We start from the raw sequence: 27,875 nt of genomic DNA on the forward strand, positions 1-27,875 counted from the left end.
ATTATAAAGGCAGCTTAAGTGGTCTTTAATAAAGGTAGGTTTTACATGCCTCCCAGGCATTTTCTCATAAAAACCTGAAAGGTTTTGGTGAGTAATCCTGTCTTATGGGCTTGTAAAACCTTAGCATCCTCCTCTGACCACAGTGACAATATGAACGTCTTTAGCAGAGGTTTTGTGTGCCTCCAAGTGCCTCATAACCCTTGCATAATTGGCCTCGAGTGATGTTCTGTCCTAATATCCCCAGTTGCCCCTCCATCTCTTTTTACTTCTCTCTCCATTCCTGTCTTGTCACTCATCATCTATGATTATATTTGTTGTGAGCTTGATTTGATCAGAGGGGAAAAACTGGAGAAAGAGAGGAGATCTGTGAATAACTTATGAGTGCTCCCTACTCAAAATTGAGGCATTATGATACGTTTATTAGTTCCACTGCTTTGCCATTCTGTGCCCACCGTCAAGGTGAGTTATGCAACTGAGCAGGCTGAGACAAAGCAACTATTTTGGGCAAAAAAGCTGTGTTTTCCTTGGAGGCATGAAGGAGGAAATGCCTTGCCTCCAGGACAAAAAAGACAATAAAAAGAGAAAAAAAAGACTTCAAGTAGCAGAAAAATTGGCCAACACCTTTGCACAGGAGGTATTGAAGAGGACAATTATTTTCTAGTACTTATAGTGGGGATGGGTGACTGCGTACACATCTATCCATCCATTTTCTTCTGCTTATTCAGGAGCAGGTCATGGTGGCAGCAGGTGAAGTAAAGTAGCCCAAAATACCAGTTCTTCCTTAGGGATCATAATGGGTTCCCAAGCCTGATGTATGTAATCCCTCCATTGTGCTGCAGGTCTGCCGCAGGGTCTCCTCCCAATTGGACATGCCTGACCATATTTCCACAAGAATTTTCTTGAACCCCCTCAACTGGCAGCAGCTCTATTCAAACATCCCTGTGATCCCAGACACCCTGCATAGGAAGCTCATTTTCACTCACTATAGGAATTGTCCATGACCATGCAAAATGGAAAGGCATGTTAACCAAGAAAGCCCAACAATGTCCAGATCTCATCCACTGCTGTCCAGTTGCCACTGCCAAGATTTTAACTACTTAAATGACCTCTACCAGAGAGATGGGCAAAGTTTCCACCAAGGCCTCCTGTTCTGCCTGAGTGTGTGTGAGTCTTCAAAGTGTTCCCTCCACCACCTGACTATATACCCAGTCAAGGTCAGCAGTTGCCTTTACTTTCTCAGCTGTCTGATGGTTTGCCAGAACATCTCTGAAGCTAAGAAAATGTCTGTCTCTGTGGCACCCCAAACTTTTCTCCAACCAAGTTTTCGCCTCCACAACCACAGCAGCTGCAGTCTTTTTGGCCTAATTGTACCTGGGGAGCTCCTTGGGTTATCCAAGCCCAAAAGGCCACCTGCTTCATCATAGCCACTGTATACTATGCTGTATCTGGCTGCTATAAGGATTTAATTTCCCTCCAGGGATTAATAAAGTCAACTATGTATGTATGTATGTATGTATGTATGTATGTATGTATGTATGTATGTATGTATGTATCTATCTATCTATCTATCTATCTATCTATCTATCTATCTATCTATCTATCTACCTGACTATCTACCTGACTATAGCTTGACAGCTTCCTCCACCACTGCTGGGCTACACTACAGCAGGGTAGCTGTAGGCAGGAGTTTTCATAATATTGAGTGATAACGTGTGTGTGGATAAAAAATATTTACAGTGCTGTTTTGCTGTTTACTTGAAAACCAGAATGAGGTGGGATGTTCGTATATTTGAATTTCACACCATATGTTTGGGGTCCACCGCAAAATATTCACCATGCATCATTTAACAACTAATTCTTGCATCTTATAATCCAGGATACAATTTAGTTTCCACTGGGATTCATTGAATTAAATCATTGGAGTTGGCCACAGGAGTAGTTAGGGTAGTAGCAGCTGATCTGAGATGGTTACATATTTGGATTGGATTTCATATGTTAGAGCTTGACCAATAGAGGCCCACCATGAATCATTTAAATCTGGAATTGAACAATCTACACCACATTTTTGCCTAATGAATACCAAAGGGATGGTCAGCGGATGGTCAGAACTGCTCCAGAATTACTAATTTGCCATTCATGTTTTAGCCAAGACCAAGATTTTACATATCGCGTTCTTCTTGGGCAGCACAGCTCTCCAGTGTCTCTTTATATATACTGCATGTGTGGATCCTTTTATTAGTGAAAAAACAACAATCTTGCAACAAAACTGCAGGTCTGCTGCAACTCGTACTTCTTTTAAATTAAGACTGAAGACCTTTCTGTTTGCTGCTGCCTTTGATTAAATTTATACCTGTCTTATTCTATTTTAGCTTGCTTTTTGTTTTCTACTCTCAGCATTTTAATGACTATTTTTAATTGTATTTAAATGTTCTTTTATAGTGTTTCTTTTGCACTTTGTCTCAGTGCTTCCAATGTTTTATGTAAAGCATCTACAATTACCTTGTTGCTGAAATTTGCTATATAAATAAAGTTGCCTTGCCTTGCCTTGAAAGCAGGCTCTTTGATGCATTCAGTGATGAAATCAATCAATCAATCAATCAATCAATCAATCAATCAATCAATCAATCAATCAATCAAGTTTATTTATCATATGTATATAAGGTACAATCACAGTGAAATGTAATCCCACCAGTTCTTTTAATTTATGCCTTAAAAAGGGAGGGGGTGGGTTGGTTGCAGTCTTAGGCAGTGACCTCATTTAGGAACCTAGGAACCTAGTGGCCTGAGGGTTGAAGCTCTTCCTGAGCCTCTCAGTGCTCTCAGTGTATCTGCTACCTTCTTCCCAACTGCAGCAGGGAGAAAAGGCCCTTATCCAGGTGGTTTTGATCCTTAATGATTCTCCTAGCCTTATTGTTGCAGTGCCTGCTGTAAATATCCTTTAGGCAGGGTAGAGGACCACCTATTGTATGTTCAGCCAAATGAACCAGTCTTTGCAGGGCATTGCGGTCCTGTTGGGTGCTGTTTCCATACCATGCAGTGATGATCCCTGTCAGGACACTCTCGATGGTGCAGGAGTAGAAATTCCTCAGTACTGGAGGAGATACCCAGAATTTCCTCAAGTGTCTGAGGTGAAAAAGTCTCTGCCTTGCCTTTCTCACCACTGACTCAGTATGCAGCGCCCAGGTCAGGCCTTCGGTGATGTGAGCACCAAGGTACTTGACGCTGTTCACCCTCTCCACCAACAACGTGTTGATTTTAAGGGGGGTGTAGTTCCTTTCCTGCTACTTCCCACAAGTCCACTATCAGCACCTTAGTCTTGCTGATGTTCAGGAGTAGGTTGTTGTCCTGACACCGGCAGGTCGGGTCCTCTACTTCCTTAAGGTAAGCCTTTTTATTGTTATCTGTGATTGGGCCCACCACAGGTATGTCATCAGCAAACTTGGTGATGGTGTTTGACTCAAAAGTAGCTACACAGTCATGTGTGTACAGGGAGTACAGCAGGGGGCTCAAAACACAGCCCTGGGGTGCTCCGGTGTTAAGGATGAGTAGAAGAGGTGTGTCTGCCTACCTGCACCGCCTGGGGTCTGCTGTTCAGGAAGTCAAGGATCCACATGCACAGTGAGGTGTTTAATCCCAGGTCCTTGAGCTTATAACTCACCTTTCAGAGAGGTGATAGACTGCATTTAGAGAAAGCTCTGTATTGCAGTCATTTATGCATGCACACTTTTATAGCCTATCATGTCTGTGCTTTCATGAATACCTCAAAGCTGGAATGTAATATGCAGCAAAAGCTGGTTTTAATCTTTAAAAAAACAGGGGAATGAAAGTCACTATAAAAAAAAACCACAGGGACAAGCTTGTTGTCTTTCTTTTTTCCAGGGAGGGAACTCCTGACAACAGCGGCGACCTGGCTGTGAAGGTTGTACTGTAGATAAGTCTGAAGTGCACAGCTATCGTTGATGTCCGGGTCACAAGATACAATCTACGGGTCCATCAGTCAAAACACACATTTGCCTGCTGCTGAGGTTTACTTCCCTTCCTCTCCTTAGATTCCACCCCTCCCTCCCCGTCCTACAGCTTCAGGAATATTAAATATGCGAACTGTCCCTGTTGCAGATGTGATGCCATTGATTTTGTGTCAATCCCACAGGCTGCAGTAACTTGATTTGGTATCAGTGATGGCTAAATGAGACTCCTCCAGGCAGGAGCAGAGAGTTTGAGGATGCAGACTGAAAGAACAGGTGAATGGGTTGGCAGGTATCTCATTCTGAACAACTTTATATTCATAGGTAGGGTCATATTTATTAGTAACATTGAGGCTGAAGAACCCCAGCATGCTTTCTGTCTGCGCCCAAACTTCACAAAGTGCCTCTGCTTGTGTTGTCTCCTTCTTCTTCAGACTTCAGAGACTGATTTTACAAGGCATTTAGAAGTATAATACATAACCTTGGTTATTGTCTCTTGTTCTCTTTAATTCAAGAGGTCATTGAAAAGCCTCAGAGAGTTGGAACTGCAGTATTCAACCTGACAGCAAGTGCTTCTTTAATTTTTTTAATGTTACACAAGAAAGGTAACAAGTCTAGGTCACATCCCACTGGGTTTCTTTAGCACAAGTTAAATTTTCTTAAAGTAATATTCATCATAACTGATTCTACTCTAATGAGGATTCCAGTCCCCTACAGTGCTGAGAGCTTCACCAGAGTCAGCAATGAGCTTAATGCAATTAAGGCTGCAGCCGTCTCATGGAGCTCCTTCGACTTTGTGAAAGACTGTTTGCCCAGCTGCTTCTTAAATGTAGACAAAGCCAGATAAGCAGAGCCTGAGTGCTAAAGGCACTTTCACAAGAGCCTATTTGACTTGTTTTACTTGCCATCAATTTCATTTATTTATTATTATTATGATTACTTTGACTCAGAGGTGTCTGTGGATGTTGATTCAGTACAATTATCTTTTTTGTTTTTGGTATAAATGTTTTTTCCTTTTCTCAAGACAAACAAATACAGATGAAACCAAAACCTAAATGAACTGAGAATCTGCATGCACAGTGTTGTAGCTGCAATGATTTTAGATGGTCGTTTCCTCAGCTTGTCTGTGTATGTTTGTGTGAATGTGTGGGCGAAAGAGAGCTTGTAAGAGAACTGTCAGTTTATGAAAAATACGCATAGAGCAACGTTTCATTTGATTTACATTGTGCATCCGGTCCTGCATATGCATAGGTTTGATTTTTATGGGAAATAACATATAAATGACAGAGAAATCTAGTGCAGTTATCTGCATTGTGATGCTGCATTGTGATTCACCATAAACCCTGACAGGGGCTCTGTTTTTTGCCACATCACTGGCAGTGTTCCCACCTTCCTGGTAGGAGACCTTCCTCGTTGAACACGGTCCATTTAACAGCTCAACATTGCCACCAAGTGGAAAATAACAGCCATGACCCCACTTTGGCATGAGGTTAAGATCTCCAGATGCTTGCAGTCAGTGCACCACAAGGGGACAGCATTGCAGATGAAAGTGTCATGGTGGGTTCAAAAAGATGAGCAGATGTCAAATCATAGCAGAACTTGGCTCTGGTCCCAGTTTTTGATGAGCGGACATCAAATCAATAATCTGTTCATTAGTCTTACAAGAGGAAATCTAAGAGTGATCTGCTACTCAAACAAATCAATACTGCATGTAGTTACTCTTTGAGCAAAATCCTTTTCTCCATCCATGATAACCATTAATGTATATATATAGCTGCTAAAATGCCTTACTGCCAATATCTTTGGCACAAATAGCTTTCTCTATAGCCTATCAGAGAGGTATGCATAGCATTTTCTTTCTAATTGCACAGGACTATAGACCTGTACCATCTGCTGAAGGGGAAAATGCTCAGCTATCAGGCCCAAAATCTTCCCTTTCCTTGCAATCAAGGTTGCAGTGTGAGAGTGCTAACAATGTGTGAGGTTATTTCCCTCCTGCCTTCATTACTATGTAATTAGCTGCCATGCTATTCAATTTCCCTCATTTCAGACTTTTCAGATCAATATCACTCAGGCTGCTGGCTAAATGGCTGTGCTGCTAGGAGGGCTTTTCTATAGCTGAATGGGAGGTATCAATCACCGGGCTAAAGGAGACGTTCAATGCTCTAGTAGGCAATGACCACACACACTTTAAGGCGCAATCGTGTATAGGCTTTGGAGGAAAAAGTGGTGGTGGAGAGATATAGGGAGAGTAATATTTCAAAGTGGATATTACGTTAGTGTGTCAGGTTTACGACATGGCTCCAGCTTTTCTTTTTGTCTATCCTGTATCGACCACCATCAAGGTAAAGACACAAAGCTGGACATTTCAAAATTGATTTTATTGCATGCAGGAACATTGCCTTGTGTGTCACCTAATAGCAAGAATGTTCTTTGTTTGCTTCCAGTCCCTGATCCTTTCTGTGTGGCGTCTGTATACTCTGCTTGTTTGTCTTTTGGTTGCTTCAGCATGCAAGTCAGTTTGATTAAAGACACAAAAATGGCCATTAAGGTGAATTGTCTATTTATCTATGATGGTCCTGGTATTTCCTTGCTGGGAGAATAGACAGCTACAGGAAATGGATGAATCACAGTTGCATAATCATGTGGTCAAAGCTGTACACCGCTATGTGTGTGACTGAGGTCGATAGGCCAAGTCATGAACACATCACCTCTGCAGTTCATCAGCTCATTGTTGGTTTCCACATGAGAGCATTTAGCAGTATCATAGCACTGGATAAGATATGAGCCAACTCAAAGGCTGGATATAGCCGGATCAATGTCCTCCCATTGAACAGGACATACAGACTGGGAGCCGGGCAATCAGAGGCCCAGACTGACTTCATCTCTGAGAGTAATTAGATGTGGCATTGACTGCAAGGCTCATTCGAGACTGGTTATTAATGTCTATAATAGATGGCCAGTGGACACTGGATCACAGTCACGAGGGATGGCAGGAGTGTGTGGTGGCAGTTGTAGAATCGATTCCAATGTCTGGATGAGTCTGTTTTAGGAGTGGATGTGGTTAGAGATATTTTTTGTTTCCAATGTTGCTGTGCTGTAATTACTGTGAAACTGTTTTCTGTTGGAAAGGGTGGAGTTGGGAAATGATGAAAAAGTCGTTGCATCAAGCAGTTCCAATGTGCTTTGGGGTATTCTCGTGGTATTCAAATGGGCTATTCTTCTTTAGATGTGAAAAAGATTTCAGCTCTACAAGTTCAGCTGTAAAGCAATATTGCCTAAGTGTTGGATGGGCGTTACCTCCAAAATGTCAAAAATGCTCATGAACAGAAAAAACTGCTTTGAGTATTTCTGAGAAACTAATTGGTTTGGAAAACTTTTAAATAACCAAAGATTTGCAGAATTGTCCCAACCCAGAGAATATTTCTTCAATGAATTTTTTAAGTTAAAACATGAAAATCACCTAAAACATCGTCTTTCCCCTGGGATTACCAGCATTAGTGGTAACGGATTTAAAATTTGAAGTAAAACAGACTGTGTTCAGATCAAAGAAGCTGCTGAAAGCTGAAAATATCTCCTGCTCAAGTTTAAATGAAACTAAAGAAACATCAAGGACGAGTGTGACTGAATTCCAGCAGCAGAAAGACAAGACAAAACTTTGTTTTTTTTCTGTATCATTCTTATTAGTCACAGAAATTCTTACCCAGAACATATATTAGAGTGATACCTGCTGCATTTAATACTGGAGAATTATCAGGGGACCACAAGGACTAGCATGACATCAGTCTGAAAGATTCATTCACAGAATAACAACAAACATCCTTCGTCAAGCAGGGAGTCACAGAGAAGGATCGGCAGCTATTTAGCAATTTATACAGAAAAATAAATACCAGCAATGTCAGGAGTCTCATTCAATGACAAACCAGCAGTTAATAATATGGCACTCGAAGTCTGAATTCATCTCTCCACAGGCACAAAGCAACAGAAATATTTACTGATGTCCTCAATCTGGAATTTCAAAACTTCATGTTTCCTACATAAATGATAACTTGGCGTGCTACATTAAAAAAGGAAAGAAGCCTCAGCAACAAAGACGTCTGGCCAGAGCATAGAGCCACGAAGGGAGAAGCATGCAGGATAAAAACAGCAAAATACAACTTGCGGGAAAACAGATTCTCAAGGAAATGTTTTTCATATGCTGCTGTCAAATGAAAAGCCTCATTACTTCTGTTTTGGTATTATTCTTTTGATTATTTTGTCTTTACTGACAGTCTCAGAACTGTAGCTCATTCAAAAACTAATAAATATAGTTAAAACTAGCAGAGGAATCAGTGGGATGTTAGCCAGTTTCTTGCTCTCTCCTGTCAACATATTTATTCGGGAAGATGAGTTCTTCATCTGGCAGCGGCATTTCACTGTTTCTGCTACATTCACAGTACTGCAAGAGGACAGATCATCTATCAGTGCACTGGCACAAGACAGTACTGTATACTGAAAACTACACCACAGCAATAACTAGCTATAGGACAGTCACTGATATTCAGGTAAACATGAAAAAAATATAACATTGTTCAAAGTTCATCTTAATTATAACTGTGCACACAGTCATTTCAGCTGTTTCCTTAGCTGGCAATATAGTTGCTTTTGTCATCATGCTTCAGTCGGCCACCACAAAATCAACAGTATTTTATCTGACATCAAAATTTGTCCTATTACCGGACCGTTGAAATGTATTTCAAAGAAAGATGAACAACAAAAAGCAGAGCTTCTCAGATTAAGAAGACGGTAGCTTAGTCTGGGAGAAAGGTTTACATTCTTGGCAATAACAGCACCTCTTATGTTTTATGTTTTAAAGAAAAGGTAGACAGTCATTCCAATCTGCAGCAAAATGCACTCAAATTATTGACTCTACTGACTTTAACATTCCACCAAGAATATACAATTATTTGGACTTTTGTACATATAGTAAGATTTTACAGTAACACTCTTGGCCAACATGTAGTCAAAATGCAGAAATTTTACATAAAATGATACAAAGACATTCCATTCACATTGGTCGTCACATTCATGTGAGTTAAGTGGAGTGGAGTTGTTGTTGCAGTAGCAGTATGTGTCCACTGTGTGGCAGCATGTAGGTATCCTGGCTTGTGTTCAGTGCAATTTCTCTGACATTTCTTCTGACATACTGTAGCACATTCTGTGTCTGGCTCCCAACAGTCGCTGATTTGGCTTCTTGCACACCAACTGTAGGAGGGATTCTAAAATAGAGAACTGGCCTCATAAAAATCACACTTCAGTTCAAGCTCCTGCATGGATTGTGATACAGTGACTGATACAGCCAGTGGCCTATGTTTAGATGTTCAAGGAAAAATCTACATAAAAACACATAAGCACTGTGAAAAAAGTGTACATACAATGGCAGAGTTTCTGTACATTCCTAGTCTTGTTGTTAGGTGGAGGATGTTAGTACCTGCTAAGTGGTCAAGATAAATTTGAGGAGACACAATATGATTATATGGTCTTCTTTCTCAAAGCTTTTTTCTTGTAAAAATACTGATTAGCTCTGCCTATATGAGAAAGAAAACTGCTATTTGATTGAACTGCTCACAGCTCATACGTTTACACAGCCTGTGAAGAGAGGTTGTAAGTAGACACTGCTTTGTTTTAAAGGTCACAAGCCAAAAAGGTTGATGCATGATATCACATCAAGATATTTCCTGTGCAGATACACTTTATTTGGATAGTCAAATTTAAAGGAATAGTTTGACATTTTGGGGAAAGCACTTATTCACCTTCCTGTCAAGAGTTAGATGAGATGATTGATGACACTCTTACTTTATGTCTTCATGGTAAATATGAAGCTACAGCCAGCAGCTGGTTAGCTTAGCTTAGCACAAAGACTGAAAACAGGAGGTAACAACTAGCATGGCTCTGTTCAAAAGTTAAAAATCATCAGCCTACTAGCACCTCTTATTATATCTTGTTTATACAAATCTCAAATTTCTCAAAATGCATTTATGTTCATCAAAAAGCAGATGTTCAGCAAATGTGACTTATCTATTTGCTGCTGTACAAGCTATATGCTAATGTAATGCTAATTGATGAATATTAAAGGGGAACTGCCCTGATTTTACACATACAACTCAGGTGTTGGGGAATTCTACTGTATATGTGAAAAAAACAATATAAAGCTATGCAAAGAGGGAGCTGCACAAAGTCTGATAAAGTGACTCAAATGACATTACTTCAGTACACAATGAACTTTTTAGGACACCAGGAGTTGCTTTGGGGTAAAATAACAAATATTATTAACTCAAGTAAAAATCTCTAAGGAACACTGAAGATGCATAGGCACATCAAAAATGTAAATAACAATCATAGTTGGAATGCAATGAGTGTGAGAATAAGTGACAGGAGGACTTTTCTTTAGCAGCCAAAGTAAACATCTCTCTCACCTGGTTATAGGTGGACATCAAACACTCCTTCCTCCACTGACTCTAAATCCTCTTCAGCAATTACTGATAGAAACAGAGAAGGTGATGATAAAAAAAAACATAAGGCATAGATTGGTCAATCAAATGGAAATGCAAACTACTACCTAAAGTTAATGAAATGTGTGGCTGTTGTCTGTTTGCCATGACAATTTATTTGCCTGGCAGCATTGTCATTCCACTGATCAAGCAGGGTCACACTGATATAAAACAGAGCCAGACAGGGCACCACTTTTGCTAATGTCTGATGAAAACACTGCCTCCATGAGTCACTGGCCTCGCTGTGGTGGGTCAATCACATTTCCATTGCAAATTAATCTCTATTGTTTGAGAATATCTTCCAAATGTCAGTGCTCCATATGCTTGGAGGAAGACAAAAGCACCCTTCAGAAAGTGGAGGTGTTGCAGCAGTGACATGAAGTGTTGAAAATGTGTTATAAACATTCCTCTTAGTATGTGTCTGCGTTATTGTGTTTCGAAAGAGAAAGAGAGAAATTCTGCCAGTGTTTTTGCCGGTGTTTGCACATTTTGTGACTCTATTGTGCCTTGCCTAAAATCAAGAAAGCTAATGAAATTATTTCATACTACATGTATGTCATATGAAAAAAACAGAACTCTACACCTTAAAAGACTGTTTATTAGTCTTAAGTTTCATGTGTGAAATGTTAAATTCTAATTCTAACTTCACCATCAAGCAAATACTTGTGTGTATATATATATATATATATAACATATATGATGTTCCACTAAGTGTTTATATGTTAAATGTGAAAATCTGAGAATAATTACCAAAAAGAGCAACAAAAGTGTGTTGAAGTCTGTAGTCGCAACAATTTCAAAGGTTTCAAAGGCATCGACACTTAGAAATTGGTGTTTGTAACTGCAATGTCACAAATATTCTTTTATGACATGAATGCAGCAGAAATATCTGCCAAACCAGTTTTTTTTAATATAGTTTTTGTTTAGTTTTCTTGCTCCTGTGCAATAGAAAGACATGAAATAAAACTAATTATGCATTTGGTCACATGACCCATCTGACTGCCTCAAGACACCACTCACCTGAGCTTTGCAGGCTAGGTGGGGTGTTGGCAGGTGGAGGGAAGCTGTAGGATCTGGCCTGGAGAGCTGGCGGCGCCTCGTGGCTGATGCTCTTGGTCCTCTTCCGGCACTCGACGGCCAGGCGGCTTCGGCAGGCCTTGTGGCAGTTCACCCCGCAGGCTGCCACCGTGGTGTTCATGTGGAGGGAGAAGGACGGCGGCAGGGAGAGGTGCCAAGAGAGGAGGAGATGACGGGAGGGTCGGAGGAGAGGGAGGGAGAGTCACCGAGAGAGAAGGTGAGATGGGAGGAAGGGAGGGGAAGGCCAGGAGCAAATGGAAGATGAGGAATGGGGTGGAGAGATAGGGACAGGGTCAGATAGAGGGACGGGTGCAAACAGAAACATCGGGGCAAATGGGAGAGCCAGTAGTGACAGGAAAGTGCTCCTACACGCCATGCAAATGCATGAACACTGGCAAACACACACATTGAGGACGACTGTGCCTGACAATAACTCTGTCAACCAGTGGGAGTCTAAGAGGAGAGGGCCGACGGATCATCGAGCAAGGCAGCAAGAAAACACGTGTCAAAGAACCTGAATACACACACACCTTAGTAGTGCCGTCACAGTAGCCAAAATTTCAATTCTCCTTGACACCATTGGTAAATATTTTTCATTGATGTTTGACACTTTCAACAAAGTGTTTAGCAAATTAGAATTCCATGTCATTACCACCTCTTGACAGTATAATAGGCTAATTAAAAAGACAAAATTCTACTTGTTCTCCTCAGTGGGAAATGTATTATTAGTTCAAGCCTCATCCCAGTCAGTGGTCAAGTGCCTGGTCACTCATGATGAACCATAAAACGCTGAGGTACAGGCAATTAAAAAACCTTTATTGTATCAGATATCTGATATTGCATCAGTAACAGAATCTATGTATGAATCTTAGTGTTGATATGTAAGTTAGAAGACTGTAACTGTGACACTGAGATGCCTCTTCTATCTTAGTCTAAATTTCTAAAGTCTACTTCCCCAAAACACACATACAGCTACACGCACACAGATTCTGAGTTTTCAGCACACTCCACTCCTGGACTGCGTTGGGTGATTCATTTCAATTATGTCCCTGCCGATCGCTCTACCTCCCTGAGTACAGGCTCACAATGGTAATGGGGATGAATAGCTGTGGGGCTCTCTCATTGACTTCCTCTGGTCTCATTAATGCACTGGAACAAGCCAGAACACTCACACACTCCCAGTCTGACTTGGCGACATATACTCCTTTAGAGTAGAGAGTTCAGGGGGTACGAATGGGTTGTGTGTATGTGTGTGTAGAACGTACAAAGTAATGCATGAATCTGTTTGTGTGTGTTAGCTCTCTTTTTACCTCTGTGCCATTTTTCCTCCTTCTGTCTCATAAGGAGCAATCATGTTGCTGTGTTTCTGTTTTAATAAAAGAGTTACCATCTAAGCATTATGTAGAAAAGCTGTAATATTTTTTTACTCTTCCTTTAAGTAGAATATGTCTTTGTAATTAAGAAATTAGTCTTTTTTCCCCTAAACAAAAGATGCACAGTGCTATGAACACTGCTAGTAACAGACCGCACAACCTCAAAGGCCCCAAGGAGCATTAATTACTCTAGTTGCTATGCAACTCAAATGTTTGATGATAACTTGCAAGCTATTTAATAAGCGTTAGTTAGCCCACCTGAAATGAACCTGAATGAATGATGAAGCTGATAATGCTGAGAATGAAAATGGACAAGAGAAAGTTAGTGATTGAACTGCTTGTTGTTGAAGAGAATGAGGAACATATCGCTACATAACATCCTCTGACACATGAGACCTCTGCATACAAACATGTAGATCCAGTTTCTCAGACTATTTTCACATTGATATAAGGCTTAACTGGGGAAATGATGCCACTTCCAGAACACAAAACACACAAAGCCATTAAAGGTAACAAAAGGTGCAGTGACACACATAGCTTTGTGCTGTACACACAAATAAGTTTCCTATGGAAACCTATTAATCAAATTAGTTTTCTATGGAAACTAATTTGTTGACATTGACAGCAGTGGAATCAGTACTGTTAACCCATATAAACTTCTCCCATTCATAAAACTGAGCTATAATCAATCACTTCTTAAAAAGACTCCAGCAGATGGAAACTCTCATGATTTGCATTTTAGATTTGACATAATTTCCAAAGTTTTTGCTTGATATGTGGAAGGAAACATATGTAGTCTAACTTATTTACAGTGCTGAACATCTGCAGATTATCACAACTTAATTTTAGCATCAGCACAGACCACTAGCAGTACACCCACAGCGGGAGAAAGAGGAAGCTGAGTGCATGTGAAGCTAATGACCATGAGGATGAGAGGGGGACAGGAGGGGTTGAAGGTTGCTTGCCTGTGTGTATGTCCATTTGTGAAATTAACCAGCTTCTCCAAACACTGGTCTACTGGGAGAAATAATAAGTAATTGTGCATTGTGTTTAGTGTGGTCTCAGCTGATGGAGCTTATCCAGCTGTTGGTGAGCAAGGCTGTGTTTGTGGACATACAGCAAAAGACTGTGATATATTTGCCATGGATTCTGTGTTGATGACATTTACTCAGCACTCCAACTCTGTGGAGCTCTATCTACAGAGGTGTGTGTGTGTGTGTGTGTGTGTGTGTGTGTGTGTGTGTGTGTGTGATGGCTGTGAATCGATGGTGTTAAAAAGAATCGCTATTTCTTTGAAGCTTTACCCTTCGGAGTGGAACACACATGTCTGTGCAGCACACGCGGAACAACATCAAAATGATTTGTACTCTTACCTTTACACTTGTAGCCTTGCTTGTAGAAACCCCATATCTAAAAAAGAAGTTGGGTGTTAATAGGATATGTTTTCATTTCCATGAAGGCAAGAGGGATGTTAAAAGGTAGGTTGAATGAGAGGTCTATTATTGTAGGAACTGCGATGCTCATCCATACGTTATGCTTTAATATGTTTAATGAACAAATGTAAAGTAATTAGTGCCAAATATAAATAGAATAATGAAGCCTCCTTCACCGCTTTCACTAACTTACCTTCATCTTGCTTTACATATCATTTCAGTATCTACTGTAACCGTATCATAACCTTCATATCTGATCAAATCTGAATACACTTAAGCTTCAAATCTGGTGGTTTTGAATATTTCAATCTGTTAACTAAATATATGTATACTGTAAGAATACAGAGGTCAAGTGCCCAGTCAAGTTCACATGTAGTAACTCCAAGGAACCTTAAAGTGCTCTTGAATATGAATAAACTGATCACAAACATCTGGAACATTATTCCCTCACTATTTCTGGTGTGTTGTCTCCGTAGAGTATCAGATGTAATGTGTGATGTGGTGAGAACTGCTGGTATATTTGGGGACATCTGAACCTTTACATAACCAAATTTCACATTTTTCCTCCTCATAATGTGCACATTTGTTGATTGTTTGTCATCTGGGGTAACTTTCATTGACTAATTTTGTTTGCCAGCTGTGCCTGAATACATCATCAAGGAGAAGCTTCAAAATGTCCTTTTTGCACAACTACATTAACAAAAACACTGGACAATATAATGTATTAACTATCACTAACAAGGCTCTTCAGGCTGTGGTGAACTGTGTACTGAAACCACCTAAAAGGAAGGAAATTAATCTAAAAACTTATGCTTTGGAAAATGGTTGGCAGTAAAGATAAAGTATACACAATTAGCAGGTAATGGGCTAAAACATGTTAAAACACCCATATAGTCTACGTCTTGACATCCCCCATTGATGCTGAGGTACCTACTGACGGCTGAAAAAAGTAAATGAAGAAAGAGGCACAATGGAACAGAAAGAGATGTGAAGTGAGAGAGAGAGACAGAGGGAAAGAGAGAGGGAGAGAGATGAGGTTGGCGGGACAGAGGGGGTGGAGGGGGGACCAAGATCAAGCGGGACGCGGGGCGAGCACAGACAGTGGGGGAACAATGACATGAAAGAGCCGAGCTGGAGATCACACACTGCACTGGCACATCTGAGGAGGCACAAAATATCCTGACCTCTTCACACACACACACACACACACACACACGCACACACACACACACACACACACACACGCGCACACACACACACACACACACACACACACACACACACACACACACACACACCTCGACACCACAGATGCACACACAAACCTACATGTGTGAATGCAAACACACATACACCCACATATACACACACACACAAACAAAGACACACACAAACACAGTGGGAAATCGTGAGCACAGCCAGAGGCTCTACAACAAAGAGAAGTCGGTTACGAGCAGAACATCTAAACACAACTATCATCACAGCTCTGCCTACACTGACTGACCTTTACTGCCTCTGTAGACTGTAAAACACAATGCACCACAAGCAAGAGCTGGAAATAAAACACTAACTTGCTTTGTTTCTTTGATGCTTTAAGCTTTTAGAAAACTTCTATTAATCTAAAAATGATTTGGCACTTGTAATATTGGATGTTTCATTACTATTACAGAACATTTTGAATGGAGGATAATACTTTTTCAAGTGTGCCAATTCTTAAGGGCATTTATTCTCGAGGAAAGAACTTGAACTACATACAGTGTTGTCAAACCAAATGTCTTCTATCTTTCTCTACCAGACTTGTATGAGTGACAACAATCACATGTCATTTGGTTCCTGCTTTCCTGAACTGTTTGATATTACACCAAGTACAGACAGATAAAGTTACTTGAAAGTGACTGAGGAAAGTTTCCACTTGCCATCTGCTCAATTCAAATTCACATTCTTGGGTTGGTATCTTTCACAGGACACTTTGACTTGTCTGGTGATAGAACCTGTGAACTTTAGTTTTCATTTTTTATGTTTTAAGTCTAGTTCATTGTACTTTGAAACCTACTAACTATTGTTATGCTGTACTCTTAGAAAATACCTTATTTCAGGGACATTGCTGTAATGAATTTAAAAGTCAAGGCTGTGGTTTATTTAAAGGAATAATTTGGGAATAATATGGGGGAAGATTTTTTTGACAAGAGTTAGATGAGAAGATCGAAACCACTGTCATATCTGTACAGTACATAGAGTATGAAGCATCTGTCATGTACCAACACAGAGAAAAAAAATTGTCCTGTGACTTGACTAAAAGGGAGTGTGCCATCATCTATAGTAAATGATCAACCTGATGAGCTGTGTAGGCTTTACACATGATTGTACAGCTGTTGATTAAGTCTTGTACAGTATGTGTTCTCAACTAGCTGGAGCAAAATCATTGCAAACAAGACAAATCCATTGTGCTTAGATGAAGTTACAGGGACTGGGAACAGATTTGTTTTGTTTTGGCACACCTCTCTGCTGCCCAAATCTGCTACCTGGAAAAATGTGGTCACCCAAACATGTCCATTTTGGACCTTGGAAATCAATCGCTGGGTGTCATCAGTCCCAAGAACAATAAATGTGGCTGATTGTGTTGCTTTATTGTAGAATAGACTGCACAGACAGACTGCTTTGGGCAAAAGGAGACATTTTTCCCAGTGAGAAAAAATTAAAATACTCTAACACACTGAGTCTTTGTCACACGGTATGAACAACTCCAGCAATAATAGACGAAACAAGAGATTTGTGTGTCATTTTATTTCTATAAAGCTAGACTGTCAAAAGCGTTAAGAGCCTTGTGCATCACACTGCAATATCTCAATTAAAAGTGCTCTCAGCCTCCAGCTACAAACCTGCTGTGTCCTCCTGAGATGCAAAAAACTAACGTTCTGTACTTTGTCTCCTCGCTTTGTGCATTTAAAAAACTCATCTGTGTGCCATTAAATAGGATGTAAGGCCAAATGTGGCTGCAGGCAAAACAGCAGAAGATTATGAAGATCCATGTGAGACACTGGAGGTGAGTGAACTCTGCAGTGTTTACAGGAGGCCTGCTTCAGCTTGTGTTAGAGATACATGCTGAAAAATGGACTGCGGGAAAATATTGTTTTTGCACAGCAGCCAAGAGGAAAGGACAAAGCAGGCAGATGAGGAAGTGGCTGGTGTATCTACTGCTGTCACACACAGACATATTCAAAGGAAGAAGCATGCTGCCAAAGTCCTTATCTTTCCCTGCTCTCTATTCTGAGTTTCCCCTCATGATGGTTTGAAAACGCCAGAGCCTTCCCTGGAGAATATGCATTTCTGTGCATGAGTGTGTGTCTAAATAAGTGTTAATGAAAGCCTATACACTAAAATCTATGAGTCTTTTGAGGCTTACAATCCGTTTCTAGCTTATATGCAGTACATATAAACGAATGGGTTCAATATGAGTGCTCCACTCCTGTTCTCATTACAGCTGAGTGCTGACTCACTGTCTGTGTCTAAATAACAGAGGGCTCCTTAGGGGACTTTCGGGAATGTTAAGGGCCAGAGGACACACACATAAACACACACAGCCACACAGATGTAACATTGCCAAAGAGGAGGGTTATCATCTCGCCCAATTACCTTCCTCCCATATTTCCCAGAATGCAACTTCAGCAGCATGTGGCTGTAGCTCATAGTAATTGGCATTACCCTGACCTGACAGGAAGAACCTCTGAGAGATGAGGCGATCATGTGCTGTAGTGACTGCCGAGACGTTTAATGAAGTGCAGTCAGTCTATGCGGCTACATAACCTGGGAATAGCTGGGTGAGCACAACTGACCTTTAACCTTTTTTAACAAACTATGACACGTGCCATTGATTGGGTCAGTGAAGAAATCAATGCACAAAAGCAAGCACAGCAAAGATCAATATTTGTTTAAGACCTTCATGGGGGCCTGAAAGGTTTATGATTTGTATTTCAAACCATCTATTAAGTATTACACATACAGTAGTTTTATAGTTAAGTGTGGTTATAAGCTAGGTACAAACACAAGCTCAAAAATGTGATTAATGTGAAGAGGGTCTTTACTCACAAAGCCGGCACAGTGCTCGCAGAATGTGGGCTTGACATAGGTGGCCTCAGTGAAAGTGTGGATGAAACCCATCTTGCAGTTCAGCAGAGAGCTGGCTTTCATAAAGTAGTCTATCATCTCTTCTCTGCTGATTTTCCCATCTCTGTGAAAGAAAGCAAAGAGAGGTGAGTTTGACACGGGAAAGACTGGATCGGTCTGTAAATTGGCTAAGTCTGTAAACCGCATGGATTCTACATCATTGAATAAATCTGCAAAGGCTTACTGGTTCTTGTCCAGTTCTCCAAACTTGCTGAGGTAAGGGAAGTTGTTCCTAATTGCTTCAAATTCATCCCTGGAGATGTTGCCATCGCCGTCTGTGTCGAAGTTCTTGAAGACAGACTGTGAGGATTGTAAAGATTAGTTTCAGCATGTATTCTACTATAGAGTATTAATGAGTAGCAATGTCAGTCCCGACTGTAACGTAATCCACTGGAATAAATAAGTAAGTAAAATAAGTTGATTCCTTAAATCATCTTACACAAAGCATGTACATGTTTTGGATCAGGTTTAAAAAATATGTGAATAAAATCATTTCACTGTCATCTACATTGTCATCTACAAACACATCATTTGCATCCACAATTTGAAAATTATACGTATCATAATTATGGAATAGCAGTCTGGATAATTTAAACATGCTTTTGAGCTATCAATCAAGTAATTTCCAAACATGACTATGTAACTATGACTATGTAAGTTGAAATGAATTAACCCCAACCCTTGCTCAATTCATTACACTAGTACCTAATGTTAACTAATGTCAGAAAACTTAGGATACATACTGTATATATCTCGTGACATCACTAAGACAGCTTGCTGACTTCATGACCACTCTCTACTTGTGCTACTACTTTTTATCATTTACCATTATTCTTTAACTGTGGATGTTGCTCATGCTACAAGGTTTCACTTTAAAGCCAAACTATTAAACATTTGCTTAACATTTGGTTATTACAGGATAATGGCATTGAATGGAATTTCCTTCATATAACAATATTTTTTTAAGTTGCTTTAAAGGCCTCATTAGTCATTGCCTGCCTGAAGGCCAGTGGAATTGAACCAAATTCAGGAAACAATGAACATGTCGCCTGCTGTGTTATAAAACCACTGAAATATGTATCTGTGACAGGCTAAAACATAGTGCAACAGTAGCACAACTAGAGATAAGTCAGATAAAGTCAGCTAACTAACTCAGTAATGTCAGTTACAGCAATATCTATCTAAAGTGTGTTAACATTGGCTAACATTAGCCATCATAAGCTAATGGTTAGACCAAGACGACCAGACCAAGTAACGCCATTGTGGCAAATTCCCTGAATGTATTGAATTGAGTTCAGGTGCGTTCTTTTGCTTATGGTTTTTAAGTGCCATATGTAGCTAGAACAAAGATTGTGTAATTCTTCTTTCAAGTTATGAAGTCCCCCTTTCAGGATATTTAACTAGTATAACAATTTAATGGTCCTGCTTCTATCATACATAAAATACAAAATTGAAAGGTATTATTGTAAAAAATGAAATATCACTAGTTACAAGATTTCAAGTGATCTTCCCAGCTCTTGTAATTGTGGTGTAAGATTACTACATGTCTTAGCAATTTGGCCAGAGAGCCCAGAGTGCTTTGCAGTTATCATGTCAAGATGGTGGTGGAGAGGATAACAACAGATAATTCACCCTTTGCCTTCCAGTGCCATTACATTGGACCCCACAGGTTACAATTATCACTGAGAGAGGGGAGTGTAGGGGCTGAGAAACTCACCTCCACCATCTTCTCTATGTGGCTCTTGATGATGGTCGGGTCAGCGTTGGGCTTAACCGACACAGCCCACTCGTCGATCATAGTGGGCTTGGGGTCAGGAGCAGGGACGGGGCTGGAGTTCTGCTACAGCCAATGAAAAACCAAACACCATGATGAGATCAATATCAAGCCAGGGAGGCAGAGGCTGTCGTCTCACAAACAAAAGAAAGAAAAGAAAAGAGAGCTGCTGTGCAGAGAAGCAGCGAAGGGTTACTAAAGTGGATTTAAATGTCATGAGAGAATGAAAACAAAGATTTCCAATATGCATTTCTACATGGCACTCAAGATAGAGTTGTAATAGCATCTGTTTCTAGGATATAGCAAATATGGGATTTGGAAGGTTTATCTGATATGTAAATAAATTAAAAATCTTGAGGATTCATTGTTTCACACAGAATGCACACAGTTTAGGGCTAGCAGTATCTTAAGCAGGATGACACTGACCAAAAGGTACAGCGAATATCAGGACCTTCCTTCATATCAAGCGTGGAGTGCATCACTAAACTAAACATGGGAAAAGGTTAGTACAAGACCCATAGTGTAGATCTGTGTGCTGCTCACCGCTGGCTTGCGAGGTTCCCGCTGTAGAGAAATCTGGTAGATCTCCTCCTCTGTGTGGTACTGATCCAGAGATACCTGCACAGAACAGGACACATGGAGTCAGTGTGAGTGAGGACTGCGGATTTGTCCACAACCAAATTTTTGTGCATATACCCTCCACTCAGTCCAGGATGGATCACCATTGTCCAACCAGAAGATTTATAATTGTCATGATATAAACTATATATCAGTGACAATAGAAGCATAAGATGATTGTACAGTGGAAACACTGATTGCACAAACCAATTAGTGACTTTTAATAATTGTCTAGGTTTAACTAGCAGATAAAGAATTCCAAAGTAGGATTATTTAGAGCAGGGATAGATCATTTTTAAAAACAGTAATTGTGATAAAGAATAAAGATTTGTCCCCAAATAAGGCTGGTATAGTTTTAACATTTTACCTGTTGTAATCAATGGTTTCACTATAATAAACATTTATGACTCATGGTTAAGAGACAGTGTTAGCTGGCAATTATATGAGATTTATGGTAGAAACTAACGACATCAACCACAAAAACATTATGTGAAAGTGCATTTACCAACTTCTTCCTGTGTGAAGTAAAAACTTTTTTGTGGTATGTTTCTAAAAATGATTTCACGCGGGAAGTGATACATACTGCCTGTCCTTGATACTATCTACAGTGTCTAAGTGACTTTCTAAAAGTATGTTTAACTCCAAATTCACATGAAGAGAAGTTCCCTGTACTTTGTATAGTACTGTGTATAGTATACTATCTTAAAACAAAATAGCCGTTAAAATCTTCCCCCAACATTTGACTACCTGTTGTAAGTATACAATGATATATAAATAATTGGACCTTTGAACTTAGATGGAGGGTCAGTGTTTAACTGTTGTGTTTAGACAGATATCCTGTTTAGACAGGATTTAGACAGTCTCTCTTAATTCCCAACATCCATCTTCACCACAGCGTAAATACATTCCTGTGCAGCTTTCAGCCAATAGCAGCATTTATGAGGCACATTCCAACTGCAAATACTACTGATACAGATGCAAAGGTGGATACCATGTGTGGATACCTTTATCACCATTTATTCGTCTTTCCACTGGTCGCTCATTCACAATAATGTATAAAGGGAGTTTGTTTGGTTTTTTTAATGTAACTTTTCAATGCTTTGAGTACCACAAATTAAATTCCATTCCTCTGATTGTATCGTATTGGGGTGGTGGCAGAAATCTGAGACAGATATTGCATAACCTGGACAAACGCCCATCCTCTTCCAACTATCTGCATGACCAGATACAGGAAGAGGTAAGTGAGAAAACCTTCACTATCTGATATATTTAGTCCTGAAGCCTGCTTGTCAACAACTTGTGTGACACCACACATACAAAGTGAATTTACAAGAGGATGTGAGTCTTTGACATTCTACGCCTCTACATTTCACACAAAGGCCTTCTCACGCTGTTTATTGCATGAATTGCTAAGTAGAGGTATCTTCTATATTAACACAGCCACTATGGCAACAGGTGAGAGAGCAGCATCTATTTTTGCTCCACTTAACACATTGCAGCCACATGTAATTATCCCCTGCATCCATTGTTGGCCTCAAATTATTTTCCTCAGAGCTATTCTCTTGCCGTAATTGTGTTTCCTGGATTTTATTGAGTTCAAGTGGTAAGTGCGGAAGGAAAAAGGTTTTTCTTCTTGTTTGGTCCAATGATTTAGTGGAGCTTACAGTATTTCGGGCAAAGGTTAACTGTAAATTGTTCACCACATTTAGGCCAATATAAAATCCCCTTTGTTTGAAAAGCTGATGAATGTGACTAAGATAGGAGGAAGACTGTATTTTACACTTGTGTGGTTTGCATTTTTTTTTAGCTCTCTACACAGGCATGCCTTTTTTATTTTTGCAGGATTTATTGACTTTCTTTCCTTCTCCAGGGCTCAAGCTAGATCAACTCCAATAAGCACTGGTATAAGATAATTGGGTATTGAGTCTGTCCAGCAAACTTTCCTGGTGCCCCTCAGCTCCAAAACCTGTCAAGCTGTTTTCTTTCATTTTCACAGAAAAAAGAGGGAGGCAGCTGCAATCTGACATGAACACCTGCAGACGGATTGAGTAATTGATCTCTTGGGATTGTTTTAACTCAGAAAGCTCTCCTTCTCAAATTCAGGAAACTCTTATCTGCATCTGCCAAAACATACCGACACACACACACACACACACACACACACACACACACACACACACACACACACACACACACACACACACACACACACACACACACACATACACACAGACACAGGAGTTTAGCATGAAGTGCTAAAGCACCACCTCAGCTTTCATGCTGAAGTGCACACAGCAACAACGCTAAAATCAGTCTCGCTCAGTATTCCCAGTTTGAGGCAAACCTCCCACTATATATAAGATGAAGAATCATCCTGTGATTCTGCTGCACAATATCCTAATTTATTTGAGTTGAAGCTGTATTAAACTATCTTCTCAAAAATGTAGAATTCTCACTGAAAATATGAAGTGTCATTTCTTTAATACCAATGATTTACCAAATTATGCCTTTACCTTCATTTGAGTTTAAGTCAAAATACTGTTTTCTGCATCTAGTTTAAATTTCATACCATCATTTTAAAATGCAAGGTGAATGTATTTCAGAAAGTAATTACATGTTTTGGGACTGATTATTTCCTGCTGGAGACTTCCATTTCTTCCTGTTGGTGATTGGCAGGAGTGTAATTGAAGCAGAGAGTAATTTTGTTAGCCAAGAAAGACAATTTTTTTCACATTTAATAGTAATGATAGCATAACCTTTATCTAAGAGAGATTAAAAAACATAAATCAGTAAAAAGATAAGTAGATAGTAAAGTGATCTCTTTAAGACTTTACAATAAAAGTGTTTCCTGAGAATAGATTTAAAAGAAGATACTGATTCTGCCAGACTGAGATCTTTAGTCAGGTCATAGTAAAGCCAAGGCGTCCTGACAGTAAAAGCCCTTTAGTCTTTAATCAGGATATAGGAACAGACAGGAGGATGCACTGCAGGTTAACAATTTAAAGATCAGTGAAGTTCAATGAAGAGATGGTTAAATAGGGGTTATATGGTCTTGACTCCTATTCCCAGTCCCAGAAAAGCATCATTCTAAAACGTCTAGTTTCTAACACAGTATTATAGTAGTCATCCAAAGATAAAGTAAACAGGCACATTGTTTATTCCTCTCTGTATTTTGTAATGTTAGTGTTCATTCTAGTTGATGACATTCTACTGTCTGTTGTTAAAATAGGTTGCAATAAGCCAGTAAAGAGTGTCTCTTGTTTCTACTATAACTCATCATTTTCAACATAATTGGCATAATTCACACACTTAAACTGGATTTATATGAAGGGGTTAACAGGAGTTTCATCGTAGATGTCTACAGCAAATGTTTCAATTTACAGCTTAGTGTCTGATTTCACATTTTGATAGCAGCATGGCAACACTAGATAGATGTATCATATGTGATTAATCAGACCACATTGCACTTCAATTATATTCCTCACAGTAACTGTGTTTACATTCTTTAATTCAATTCATTATATCAACTGATGGTGGGTTAAGCATATACTAATATAATTGGAGTTACTTATATTTCATCCTTCCTCATTCCTGAACAGGAATTTTTCACTTTTGTAAGACACATGAATGTTATGTACAATCTCTGGCCTATGTCTGCACATAGATTTTGTTCCAGCTGGCCACTGTACAGTTTGTCAGACCACTAGCCAATCAAATCACAGCAGAACAAAGTCTGTTTATCAAACAGGCTGCCTGTTACACTCACTGAACACAAAGTGTTCGTCCTTCTGAAAGTTTTTCCGCCTACTTCAGTGCTGTCTGGGTGGTTAATGAATGTTTTCAAATTCTGTGGCAACAAACTCACAGCACCTGTACCGTGACCTGATTTTGCCCAGTACAAGCTGTTCTTTGTAGGGGCATTTTAAATTCAAGTCATCATCTTGGACACTACACATAAACATTCTGTCCAGTCTTTGCACTCACTGTAAGTAGGTTGAGGAGGTCTGTGTTGGAATCGACACTGGGGGGTGTGGTCTGGATCAACGCCAGCTCTTGAAGGATGGCATACAGCTGCTGGGTCTTAGCCAGGTTGACCCGTGTCTTCTCTTTGTCAGCCCAGTCTGGCAGTGCAACATGCACAGCTATCAGGTCTTTCAGGTGCACACCGAGGATGGGGAATCGAAAGCCAGAACACTCCGAGAAGCGCTTGCGGTATTGACTGTAATTGCCGCATGATGTCACCAGTTCAATGAGGCTGTTAAAAACCTGCAGATCAAGTGGATGAAATTAATGGAGATGAAATTAATTTAAGAGAGAAGAGACAATGGAGGGGGATGGGATGAGAGTTGGCAGGAAACAGAAAGCCTGTCTCAAGAGAGATTTGTGTAGAAAAATCAAAAACATTCTGTAAAACTTTGCTCCAGATGGACTTACATAACTGACGAGACACTGTAACTCCCCCGACTGTTGCATTCAACTTTCTAATATGGCTCAAATTCATAGTTTTGAAAAGCTACTGTGTAGGAGTAATTGGCACAGATAATGAGCTTTGCAGTTTACACAGTTGAGATGCGGATTACTGAATCAAAATTCAATATCACTTGTTAGCTAAGTGCATCGACATGACATGATGTTGAATTTGTCTGGTTGTGTTTGACTGCGGATGCCAGAAATAGATCAGTGATGGATGAGAGGATGGTAGCAGCTACTGCACCTTGTTGGTCTCTGCGCTGATGTGGCTCTGTGTGTCTTTGAGACGAGAGATGGAGCTGTTGCTGAGGCCACCCACCACCGCCATCAGTGTGTTGAAGTTCTGCAACTGCAGCAGCTTCTGTGGACAGAAAAGGAGGACATATTAGGAGTGAGGGTGAAAGAGGAGGCAGCTTGTGAATGTGTTAGTCGCTGCCAGAAAGGATTTTAAGCAGAGAGCAAGAGTGAGAGGGTGTTGTAGGTTAAAAAAGATTTATAAGGAGTCAGAAAGATGCAGGAAACAAAAATAAAAGCTTTAGCTAGCAAAGCCAGAGATTTTTTGAGTAGGTAGAGAAAGTCTGCAAATTGTTCAGCATCCCACCATCTAATCAGTTTACCTGAGCAAGATATTACTGAATGTTCTAACCTGTCTGTGTCAAAGTTAACACTTTGTGAATGGCACTCTGCAGGGCTCCACGCTGCCCTTCTGCCTGCGTGGCATCTCTCTGAAAATCAATGGGTTCACAGCTGCGTGGGAGAGCTGCCAGAGGGGATCATTTGATTCAGCTCAAACACCCTTTGGAATCAATTGGCAAAGCAGTGTGGAAGGCAGCCCAGCATTTGCAGAGTAGGTTCATCTAAACTGCACGTGCATGTGGCCAGCAGCGTGGCCTGGGAAAGGTTTCATTGTCAACATGCCAGGTCTTTCCACTGGGTGTAGAATAAATACTGTGTGTATGATAGGGGCAGGAGATCGAGTTCATTCTCTTGTCAACCAACTGTTATTACACAGCCGACTGGCGATGTGTAGGCTATTTATGGCCACAGACACAAACACAAAAAACATACTGTGAAATGGATTGGAATTGAGCTTTTCAGTGTGGAACAAAGGGACAATTTTAAATTTTAAATTATAGCACAAGTCCTTGCAGTCAAGAAAAAAAAATAATGACCATGAGTCAGTTCTGTTGTAATGCACTCCCAATAGGAAGCTGAAATGGGACACAACCAGTGTACCCTGAGGGAATCTCTGGGAAATGTCAAGTATGTCAAGGCTACCTTCTGTGCTGCCTCTGAATACATTTGAAATCAGCTTAAACAAATTTTTGTCCCTGCATGTGCTTGCACTGGGCTACATACCTGAATGCCAAAATATGAGGCATTTCAAATTGGGAAGAAATTAACAAAGGAATTTCCAGCAGGGATGGTCTGTTAGAGCGGGAAATATTGATTATCATTATGTGGACACAACTGTCTTTCAAACAAGTGGAATCGATTCTATAACAAGGTGAAGGTAGTAGACAGAGATGGAAGAAGCTATTAAGTACAATAGACATACAGTAATGTTCATGATGCTTATTGTGTCATGCTAACAAAACAGATAAAGTATTTAACCATTTACAACCCACTGATCTAAACACTTGTCAAACTGCCAGTACAGGAGATGCTGTCAATAGACCGTTGTTGGCTCTCTTGTTTTGTTTAGAAATTGTGTTACAACTCTATATGTGCGGTATCTATAAAAAATAAACTGAAAGATGCAAGAAGACTTTGGGCTGCTGCTGATGGAGATATTTGCAGAGGAGAATAAAGAAAGGTGAGGAGGTCATTCTCAGGCCATCTGCAGTTGAACTCTCAAAGTTGTTTGTTCCACACAACAATGCTGGTCAGAATCAGCATTGGTCTTCACCTCTACACTGTCATAGCTTCAGAGAACAGTGGAAAAAGTCAAGTGTTCAATATCAAGGAGGGTGAAGCGCTTAGGAGATTTCTGCTGATCTCTCCAGACAAGAACCCTGCTGAGGTGTTGGAGTGCTGGTGTATTCTGACAGTGTGAGGTGAAGAAACCTGCTGAGACCCTGCTAAATAAATTATGATGAACTGAAGTTTGTCTTGCAGATGAAGAGAAGGATAAATGAAACAAAAATTGGAGTAGACTGAGGCATTGCAACAAGTAACGAGGATGCATTCACAGAGCACTGCAGGCTATTAGGATGAAAATTCTTCATCTGCACTTTCTATGGTCGACTGAGCTTCCCTCGCACAGTGGAGAGGAGTGAATTGTCACATTGAGGGAGAACTCAGCCCTTCTGGCGGACCACAGCAAATGATAACATCAAGCTGAAATGGTATCAATTACAGTGAAGCCCAGGATGCAATTTAAAGGGATGTTTCTGTAATGAAAGGACGACAGTCTCCAGACATGTGGTCAGAGAACCGTACAAGGCAGTGAGCTGGCAGCTTTGTTTGGG

The 27,875-nt window shown here is 40.2% G+C and overlaps 1 protein-coding gene across 3 annotated transcripts in view; it reads right to left on the reverse strand.

The window, feature by feature from the left end:
• Positions 1–7,610: 7,610 nt before the first annotated feature.
• LOC121889338 (RAS guanyl-releasing protein 2-like) overlaps positions 7,611–27,875 on the reverse strand; it is a 40,131-nt gene continuing 19,866 nt past the window's right edge. Inside the window, exons 8-17 of one of the 3 annotated variants that reach the window (XM_042401218.1) lie at positions 25,649–25,765; positions 24,919–25,200; positions 20,860–20,934; positions 20,260–20,382; positions 18,727–18,842; positions 18,465–18,606; positions 14,319–14,355; positions 11,516–11,674; positions 10,421–10,483; positions 7,611–9,236 (exon numbers count right to left, since the gene is read on the reverse strand). In XM_042401218.1, the coding sequence (XP_042257152.1) occupies positions 10,425–10,483; positions 11,516–11,674; positions 14,319–14,355; positions 18,465–18,606; positions 18,727–18,842; positions 20,260–20,382; positions 20,860–20,934; positions 24,919–25,200; positions 25,649–25,765 (1,110 nt within the window). In that variant the 3' untranslated portion in view covers positions 7,611–9,236; positions 10,421–10,424. The remainder of the gene's footprint in view (positions 9,237–10,420; positions 10,484–11,515; positions 11,675–14,318; positions 14,356–18,464; positions 18,607–18,726; positions 18,843–20,259; positions 20,383–20,859; positions 20,935–24,918; positions 25,201–25,648; positions 25,766–27,875) is intronic. The other 2 variants (XM_042401219.1, XM_042401217.1) reach the window with 2 other exon arrangements.

This window comes from Thunnus maccoyii, chromosome 22 (genome assembly GCF_910596095.1).
Source record: "Thunnus maccoyii chromosome 22, fThuMac1.1, whole genome shotgun sequence".
Classification (NCBI taxonomy): domain Eukaryota; kingdom Metazoa; phylum Chordata; class Actinopteri; order Scombriformes; family Scombridae; genus Thunnus; species Thunnus maccoyii.